The 10281-nt window shown below is 44.8% G+C and overlaps 1 protein-coding gene across 1 annotated transcript in view; it reads left to right on the forward strand.

Moving 5' to 3' along the window:
• LOC147436389 (bet1-like protein At4g14600) overlaps positions 1-8551 on the forward strand; it is a 59150-nt gene extending 50599 nt beyond the window's left edge. The window contains exons 2-5 of the mRNA XM_086488157.1: positions 7308-7373; positions 7456-7579; positions 7950-8006; positions 8085-8551. Of these exons, the coding sequence (XP_086344283.1) occupies positions 7351-7373; positions 7456-7579; positions 7950-8006; positions 8085-8243 (363 nt within the window). The 5' untranslated portion in view covers positions 7308-7350 and the 3' untranslated portion in view covers positions 8244-8551. The remainder of the gene's footprint in view (positions 1-7307; positions 7374-7455; positions 7580-7949; positions 8007-8084) is intronic.
• Positions 8552-10281: the final 1730 nt, after the last annotated feature.

Here is a 10281-nt window from a genome sequence, read left to right on the forward strand (position 1 = left end):
AGTGCTGGTTTTCTTTGATCCTGGAGCCCGTGCAAATTTCATATCACCAGAATTGGCATCAAAGTTGGGCATTCGTGCAGAGGAGATGGGTATGACAGGCGAAGCAGGTTTGGTAGCCCAGGACATTCAGAGCCTGTTACTCCCATTCTGGGAAAGCTTCGTCTGCACATTCAGAGCTATGTGGATGCGGAAGAATTTCATATTATGCCGCTTGAGGGTTGTGATGTGTTATTGGGTATCCCATGGTGTTACAGGTTGCATGCTATGGTGGATACTTACAACAAAAAGATTACCCTTGTACATAGAGGAAAGACTCATGTCCTTGATGTAAAGCTTAAAGGCGAGTCTGTTCCAGTTGTTTCTGCTTCTGCTATTTCATCTGTAATAAAGAATCATCTTTCTGCGTACTTGATCTTTGCAAAAGAAGTACCTCAAGTTGTATCTAATTTGTCTACCTTAGATAAAGACAGGTCAACTTTTTTGAGTGGTTTCAGTGATTGTTTTTCGGACTCTTTGCCAGGGGAGTTACCTCCTGAGAGACCTGAGGATCATACTATAGATCTTGTGCCAGGTTCTAGTCCACCGAATAGACCACCATACAGGGTTAGTGCAGCCCAGCAGAAAGAGATTATGGGACAGGTCAACGAGCTTTTAGAGAAGGGGCTGATTCAGCCCAGTTCATCCCCTTTTTGTTCGCCTGTACTCTTAGTGCAGAAGAAGGATGGTTCATGGCGCATGTGCATTGACTATCGCGCCTTGAATAAGAATACTATCAAGAACAGGTTCCCCATACCGAGGATAGATGACATTCTTGATCGGCTTGAGGGAGCGTCATTGTTTACAAGAATAGACCTAAAGAGCGGGTATCATCAGATACGCATTAGACCAGAAGATGTCCATAAGACTGCGTTCAGGACAACATTTGGTCTCTATGAGTTTCTTGTCATGCCATTTGGTCTCACAAATGCTCCTGCCACATTTAATAGAATGATGGACAGAATTTTTAGACCACATAGAAACTTCGTGGGTACCTTCTTTGATGACATGATTGTCTACTCAAAGTCTGAAGAGGAGCATAGGGATCACTTGACCGCAGTTTTCAATGAGCTACGCAAGAATAGGCTACTCATCAATGCGAAGAAAAGTGAATTCTTTTTGCAAGAGATTCACTTCCTTGGGCACATTGTTTCAAAGGATGGGGTACGCATGGATCCCGCTAAAGTGGAAGCAATCAGGTCATGGCCAGACTTGAAGTCCGTACATGACATTCGAAGCTTTCTAGGCTTATGTTCCTATTACAAGAGGTTCATCCGAAATTTTGTTGAGATTGCTTCTCCACTCCATGCACTGCAAGGAAAAGGAGTTACTTTCAAGTGGACAGCCAAGGAAATTTTAGCGTTCAAACACTTGAAAGAGAAGCTCACTTCAGATCCGGTAATTATTTTGCCATCTTTCTAAACCTTTTGTGGTTCAATGTGATGCGTGTGGCCATAGTCTTGGTGCAGTTCTAATGCAGAATGGCCGAGTAGTCGCATATGAGAGCAGAATTCTTTTGAAGACTGAAAGGAACTTGCAAGTCTATGAGAAAGAATTGTTGGCAGTAATTCATGCTCTCACTAGTTGGAAACACTATTTGCTAGGGGCTGATTTTTTTGTCCAAACGGATCATCAAACCTTGCGATATTTTCTTACACAGACGAAGTTGTCTGAGAAGCACATGCGATGGGCAAACATCTTGTCAATGTTCCATTTTCAGATTGTGCATGTGCAAGGGAAAAAGAACGTGGTGGCTGATGCGTTGTCACGAAAGCCCCAAATTTCAGCAGTGTCAATTCCATACCATTGTGAACTAGACGAAATGAAGACACAATATGCTGAAGATTCAGATTTTGCAAGGATCTATGACCAGCTTGTTGATGGGCAACATCATGAGCACTATATGCTTAAGAATGACTTTCTCATGATGCATGGAAAGTTATGCGTTACTAAACAGTTACGGCCAAAGATTTTGATGGAAAGTCATGCTCCACCTTATGTTGGGCATCGTGGAATTGATGCGACAGTGAAAGGGGTTGAGGCATTCTTCTATTGGCCAGCTTTGCGTCAAGATGTTGACACATTTGTAAGATCATGCTTAGTATGCCAAAAAGTCAAATTTGACAGACAAAAGCAACCGGGATTGTTGCAGCCATTGCCGATCCCTGATAGGCCATGGGAAAGTATAGCAATGGACTTTATCTTTGATCTTCCAAGGACGCAAACAGGAAATGATGGGATTTGGACTATCATTTGTAGGTTCAGTAAGCAGGCCCATTTCATTCCTGTTAGGAAGAAGATAAAGCCAGAACACATGGTCAAGATATTCATGAGCAATATCTTTAAATATCATGGGATGCCTCAGTCAATTGTCAGTGACAGGGATCCACGTATGACGAGTCTTTTCTGGAAGGCATTGTTTGAGAACACGGGCACTACGCTCAAGTTCTCTTCTTCGTTTCATCCGCAAACTAATGGACAGTCAGAAGAGGCAAATTCTACTGTCTTGGACCTGCTCAAATGTTATGTGTCAGAGCACAAGGCAACTTGGGAACACCATCTTCCATTGGTTGAATATGCTTACAATAACACTGTGCATACGTCAACAGGTAAGGCACCATTTGAGATAGTGGAAGGAGAGAAGAAAGTCCCGCCCATTTTGCAGACTAAGGACAAGATATTTGAGACAGACAAGTATGTGCGAGATATGGATGAAACATACAGGAAGATAAAGATTGCTCTTGAGAAGACTCAGGCTAAGCAAAAGAAAGCTGCTGATCGTCACCGTCGTGAACTTGTATTTTCACTTGGTGATTGGGTACTTTTGCGCTTTGAAAAGGCCAGGTTAAGGAAAAGGAAAGGCAAGGAACGCTTGTTTCCTAAGCTCAGTATGCGATATTATGGTCCTTTTCAGATTTCAGAAAAGATCAGCGATGTAGCTTACAGGTTAAAGCTACCAGAAGGCTGGAAAATACATAATGCTTTTCATGTCAGCCTTCTAAGGCCCTTTGTTGGTGATGTGCCAGAGAATATGCTTGATGAGGAACAACCCGAAGTGGAAGAATTGGATGAAATCCTTGTTCCTGAACAGATATTGGCACATAAAGAAAGGAAGGTTAGAGGAAAGGTTGCAAGACGCTATTTGGTGAAGTTCAAGAACTATCCATCATTAGATGCCAAATGGATGGAAGAGTCTGAATTGCTTGATTCACCTCAGCTATTGCAATTGTATCTTGAAGCCTTTCAGATGGAACCCACAGTGACTTGATGCAGCCTTTTTGGAGCAAGGCAAGAGCATGGTTCATGATGCTCAAGAGAGTAGTTAAGCAATTGTATCTACTCTTTCCATACAGAATTTAGCTAGAGAAGTTTGTGCTCAAGAGTACACTAGAAGACTTCTATGCTTGATATATGTGTCGTAGCCAGGTTGGTGGGATTGTTTAATCGTCCAACGCTACATTTCCGGAAGCATGTATATCTTGGATTCCCATCATAGAATATATGTGATATCAGGAGATATCTGCATGTATTATTGGCATGCAAGCGAGGTTGCTTGCAGTATTTCAAGGGTGGGGTGTGTCACCAGGAGGTGTATTTTTCCTGTTGCCTTCCGTAAATAAGTATTAGATATATTTATTTTATTTTTACTTGTTTGTCCCAAAACCCTTGAAAAGGTGCAAGTGGACATTGCATGGCCAGTGTGAAACGGATGCAGCCAAATGGGTTTCTCACATCGGGGATCTAGGTCGATCAGACAGGGACTGCCCGGGCCAGTTGGCACTGAATTCTGATGAGTATGGAAGCTCATGTGCGCCAAACTGGAATTTGGGCCACTCGTCAAGTCACTGCAACTTTATAAGTTGAAAGGGGCCAGTAAATTAACCCACATTGTAGATGTTGGTCAAATGGTAGTCTTCAATGATGGTCAGGAGACCGATAGGGACACCATGGAAGCATCTCCTAAAATTTAGGGAACTTCTATTTTTGACCGGAAAATGTGTTCGCATCATTAGCTCTGGAATGACAAGGGGAACATTTTATTGCTCTGCTGCCAAGTCAACTGACGCACCAGTTGAGATATTTTTAGCAGGGAAAGCCCAAACTCGGAAACTGGGCGACGTGTCAGCCTGTGAGCGATTCTGCCACTCTGGGAGGCAAAAACGAGCTGCATATCAACAAAGGGGGCGCCATTTTCAGCCTCAAGTGGATTGTAGCAGGTACAGAAGCTATGGAATGCTTACCTTGCCCTCTATGCACAGTATGGTGACGGAAGTGATGCCCCGCACGCTACATACTGCTCTCTTTCTCCCCTACGTACAGTATGTTATGCCCCACTAGTGGGCTTCTCATTTGACCTATGTACAGTTCTGGGGGTTTATGCGCGTTTGCCAAGGCAAGAGCCTTCTGAACAGGAACCGGATTAGCTAATTGCTAATCCCCCACAAGTACGCACAGTTCCATCACGAAAGATTGCGAGTTTGGAGAGTTTTCTCGCGTGAAAACTCGTCCAATTCATAGGGGAACTGTCCCATTGTGTGCGGGAGCCCTTGGGACACGCGTAGGCGTGTTCGCTCCGCTAAAAACGATCCGAAACATGGAATTACAGCCTGCTGTGTTTTTCTGCAGGTTTAGGGTTTCGCACCTAAACTGCAAGGGAACATCGGGGGAGCCTCGTGAGAGCCTTGGGATGCGTGTACAGGCTTTTGGGCTCCCGGCAGTGAAAAACAGAGAATTACAGCCCGCTGAATTTCTGTGACAGCTCACCAGAAAGCTTCCAGATATCGAGGGAATCCGTCCTAGACAGGTGTTTTTGACCTACAGGGGTTTTTGCGTCGTTATGCTGTGGAAATCCGGTCGAAAACCTGCGTTTTCAGCCCTCGCCAGGTTTGGACAGCTTTGTGAAAGCTTGTGCTAAGTGGTCGGATCGTCTACCTTAATTTGAATAAAGAAATACCGAAAGGGGCGCCAGTCTTTGGGGCCTACATGGTGTCGGTCTCGTGTGCGCAGTGACATTCTAGTCGCTGGACGCAACTGTGTTCTCTTCCCTTCTCAGTGCTCTGTGTAAAGTTAACAGGTAATTGAAATAGTACCGCCCTCTACGTTGTATAGGCCGGTTATAGCCAGTACCCTGTGTCTGAGGAGGAGTGGCGGAGGGGTCCAGAGACGAGGCTGTGGGCCCCATCGAGGAGAGGGGAGGGGCGGGGGGCGAAGGTGGTTGGGGGGGGAGGGGGGGGCGGCGGCGGCTGAGGGAGGAGGAGGCGGTGGTGGAGGAACAGAAGTGGACGGGGCCTCCTCAGGCAGGTCCTATTGAAGGGGGTCGAAACGGTTCCCAGTCGAAACCCAATGCTCTTGAGCTGCAACAGGTCGGCCACCAGGAGGAGTAGTGGGGTGAGCTCTCCCCTGACGGCGGCGGCCAGGCACCTGCTACCAACCATCAGCTGGTTGGTCACTGGTCTCTGTCGAAGTACCAACCTGTGTATCCTGTGTACCTGGCTGCTTGGCATGCTCAGCCTTGGGCGGCTGCGCATGCGCTGTGGGTTGAGGTCTCCTGTGAGGACAGGCCTTTGCCATATGGCCCATTTGTCTGCAAATGAAACACTGGTTCGGGAGACCTGAATACTCCACACTCTGTGTAATCCACCCCCCACTCACCCTAGGCAGCAGTACCACCTTGGGGAGGGTGTGTGTGTCACGAACAAGAACCCGCACATTAGGTAGACCTGCGGCCTTGGCCACAACTGAAGCTGCCGTGCGTGGAGACTCCAAAACTATCCCGAACATGGAACCGATCCTGGGTAGGAGGGGATAGTACTCTCGCCTCAGGCCTGGAAAGCAAACCGAAATCGGCAAGTTTGCCTCCTCCTCGAGCACATCTGTAGTAGGGTCGAAACCGTGATGCCAACGTTGGAAGTAAGCTCGAGCTGCTCTGATGCCGAAGGGGCTCATCGAAATCACTTTGGTCGCCATATCTGCAGACTCGAACTCGGCCTGGTAGTACCCTCTCCCGAGGATCTGGACATCTGTGCCCACATCGGAGAGAAGACGGGCTTGCAGTAAATCCCGAACTTCGCCCCGACTGGGCCAAGTGCCAATGATTTTATAGATAACCGAAGTGGCCTGCAAGCGCTCCACTTCGGCCATCAAGCTCGCTTGCTCTTCTGGCGAAAGAGCAAGTCGAAGGGTCGGCTCCGCGGTGTCGGGCAAGGGGGCTTCTGTAGAGTCCCTCTGAGGTGGAGCAGAGGCTGCCATTCTGTGTCTGCTGCTGAAAGGGTAGGGTCGTTTGTGTCGAGGCGAATGCCAGCAAGCTGAAAAAACAGCCTACAGGCACATAGAAGGCGAAAAAGGGGGCGGGGAGGGGGAGTAAGAGGGCTGAGGCCAGGGGGCGGGTGGTTGTGTCGGCGGCAGATGGGGGTGCGGGGGCTGGCTGTACCAGCACGCTGGAGGGCTGGACAGCGGTGGGCAGGGCAGCGGGCAGGGGAGCGCGCAGCGCGAAGGAGGAGGGGGGAGGCAGGAGCAATGGCGAGGGAGTTGCGCGCGCGGGGCCGTGAGCAGCAGCGAGCTCGCGTGCCCTTTTGAGATGAGGTCGGTTTTTGTGAGTGTTACCTTCTTCTATATTGAATTAAAGTGGGCTTGGCTGCGTTGTCAGAGCTCTATTTATTCTGGAGTTCAATAGTCACATGTGAGTTGTCTATGAGTGACACAGATGCTCTGCTTTGCATATAAAGAGTTCCCTATGGCAAACCTGGGCCAGTTTTGACCCCTGAGGTATGTCTGCACTTGTGGGGGATTAAAGTAGAAGTTTTGAGACTCGAGTTAGAACTAGGCGTGTAGGCTGTCTTGAACTTCATTGGCGAGTGCATTGGATATCTAGGCTTTCCATTAACTCCACTACGAAATGTATTTCTTTACTCCACATCTCCAACAGTTTGTGTTATTTTCTGTGCTATGTGCCCTGCGATTACTTAGTGGCGCTTTTTATTGTGGAGCTGCAAGTGGACTTGGTATCAAAAGAATATCAAGGACGATTTGTTAAGAGACTGGAGTTAATATAGACATTTGCATCTGCATGGTCATGTTGCAGCAACAATTGAGGCCTTATTCATGGTAAAGAATCTAGGTCATATGATTAAGAAACATCCTGAACTGAAATATGGCTTTGTTTTGAAGACAAACATAAAACATGAAGGATAAAATTATTGCATGCATGTCCAGAAGGTCTCTCTATTGAGTGGAGTGGCACTGTCTTAATCTCTTGTTTCCTTGTTTTTCAGATAAAACTCTCTCTGATTTAGTTCCTCAAAGAGTTGTAAGGAAATGTCGTCAAGCTACAGATACCGGTAGTTTTTTGACAGCTAAGATTTTGACTTACATCACTGTATAGGAAAAGTTATGAAACAAACATGCTACTTTCTTTTATAGGCAAGGGCTGAACAACAGGTTACCAACGACAAATGATCAGCTGCAAGTACGGGTTGACCCGCTTCAAGGAGATCTCGATGAAGAGATTGCTTTGCTTCACAGCAAAGTGAAAAATTTGAAGGGGGTAAGTGGGTTATTTGATAGCAGATAATCTCATGAAAGATGAAGGATTTTTTGGGTGGTCGTGTTTTTGCTTATCAATCAATCCACGAGAGCTTTCGGACAAATTCCTACTATAATTCTCAAATTGTGACTTACCACGACATCATGAGCTTTTTGAGGGAGGCATGGCATACCTAGCTATGTGCGGTTAGGGGCAGTGGATCGCCCGCCTAGTGGGCAGGCTGGTGGCCTCCTGCCCCCAACCACACCTAGGTAGGTATGCAGTGCCTCCCTAGCGGGAGCTCGTGATATTAAACAGTACTTGCAAACAAGAAAGAGCCCATTTTCCTCCATGAGAAAATGTCGAAATCTTCTTGTGATCCTTGAAACAGGTTGCAGAAGCCATTGAAACGGAGTCGAAGTACCAGAATGAACTGCTGAATCAACTGGTATGTGAAAATTAGCGGATAATGGTAGGTGATAAGCACCGATTATTTCACGTCATAAGCTGTGTTTGTGTTGTGTAGGAATCTGCCGTTACAAAGGCACAGGCAGGACTCAAAAATACTATGAAAAGGTTGAACAGAAGCATAATCCAGCAAGGCTCCAATCATCTCTTACATGTGATATTATTTGCTCTTCTGTGTTTTTTCCTTGTCTACCTGTGGAAGAAACTTTTCAGATAGCAAGCTGTCTCATTTGCTTTGTATCTACTCTGGAGCGCAAGCCTTGGAATGGTATATCAAAGAACTTGTGCCATTATGGCACCCAAGATGAGAAACTTGGTGGTCCTTGGACAAGAAGAGTTGTAACAAAGGTTTTTTGAAGATCTTACATATACTTGTACCTAGTCTTTCAGACGTGCCCATGTTTTGTTGTATATTTGAAGGGCTGAGAGTTCAACTTGTACGTGAGGATAAAAGCCCGAGGACTCAAAGCTCTACACGAAGCTTCAAACTTTTCTCAAGGGAAAAAAGATTTTTCTTGACCCGCATAGAGTGAGTCGTCCATATTAAAAAGCATACCTTAAAGATTTTTCTTGACCATCATATAGTGAGTTGTCCATGAAAAGTGCCTTTTCTAAATTGCATCATAGCTCCAAAAAAATGCAGAAAATTCTTGACACTATTTTACCAAAAACAAGAGTATAGTTTCTTGCTCTGTGCTGCACTTAAGTAAATTGTGGGCCACATGAAAGACTTTTGTATAAAAAATGAAGATATGTGGCAACAATTGTAGGGTGGGTCATGCTAGGACTGAAGTTGTAGAAAGAGAGTTGAGTTGGTATAATTCCTTATGAAACCTCTTCCAAATCAAAGATGAGTTTGTCTCATTCTCATAAAGTTTAATGCACCTCAAATGTGCTTCCTGCAAGCATGGGAAACTTGGTTCCTCACAACTAACTACCAATGCAATCTGACTGTCCATGAGTTTGTGGTAGACATTTATCCAACCTCTAAATCACTCACAAGGCCTCTAAGCCATACATGATCGAGCATAGTTGTAAAAGGTTCCATGTACTCAATTTCACAACCATAATTGGCCATTATTATAGATATGCAATAGTTGACATGCCTGCAACACAAGCCACATGTTGGGCGAACTAGCACAACTTGGGTCCCAAAGGGTTAGTAAATATAGGGATAATGATCCCCCGTTTGAATTGAAACATATTGGTTCCTAGCACTACTAAACTTAAGATGCGTTGCCGATGTTTATATTTGAGCTATGCATAGATGTACATGTTTTTGAGCCTAAAAACTCAACCTCACGCCTCATACTCTTTAGATAAATGAAATGAGACAACCAAGAGACCATTGATAATCAGAGACATCGATAGAATCACCACACTTGTGCATGCTAGGTTTTATATCTATTTTCATAGGTGTAGCAACAAGTTGACAATTATCAAGATCCAATCTACATAGGACTTTACTTTTTTTGACACAAAAAAAGATCCATGCTAATGCTTACACTAAATCTGCAAATATTGATGCAAGAGACCAAAATTTGGCATTTCAAGAACTGATTTTATATCAATCTTAAATTTAGCATTATGCGTCTTACTTGGACCCACAAGCAACAAGGCATCCCCGTAAAGGACAATGATTGAAATTACATGACCCATCCATTTTACATACATAGTGCCCGGATTGTTACCAACCCCATGACCAATTAGGCATGCATTTGTAGCTTGTTTCAATGCATACAACACTTTCTTCAACCTACATACATTAGTTTTTTCCCCTTTTTCAAACAAAATGACAAGGAAGTGTTACATACACCTCCTCTTGCAGTCATGATTCAAAATAGTGGATTTTATGTCCAATTAATGTATAATCCAACCATTGTATGCTATCAATGCACAAGCAACACAAGTTGTCAACCTTATGTGAGAAAAGGTCTAAATATTTCCACCTTTTGAGAGCATAATTTTTGTAACAAGCCTCGCCTTCTAATGAAAATCAATTCTACGAGCAAACTTACATCTAAGCTTGTACACCCACTACATACTAATGCATTTTTCAAAGAGGGAAATCAAATAAAGACTAGGTGCTATCCTTGCATCACACTCACTTGCAATGCAACTCTCCAATTTTGTGAACTATATACCTCATCAAATGTAACTTGTTCCTATTCATCAAATACGTTTGACACAGCCATAGTGAGACAATCCGACGGTAGCAAAGCAAGTATAGGGAAATGTCTAGATAATTTTCTACC

Source organism: Adiantum capillus-veneris, chromosome 18 (assembly GCF_014529385.1).
Source record: "Adiantum capillus-veneris isolate H3 chromosome 18, ASM1452938v2, whole genome shotgun sequence".
Lineage (NCBI taxonomy): Eukaryota > Viridiplantae > Streptophyta > Polypodiopsida > Polypodiales > Pteridaceae > Adiantum > Adiantum capillus-veneris.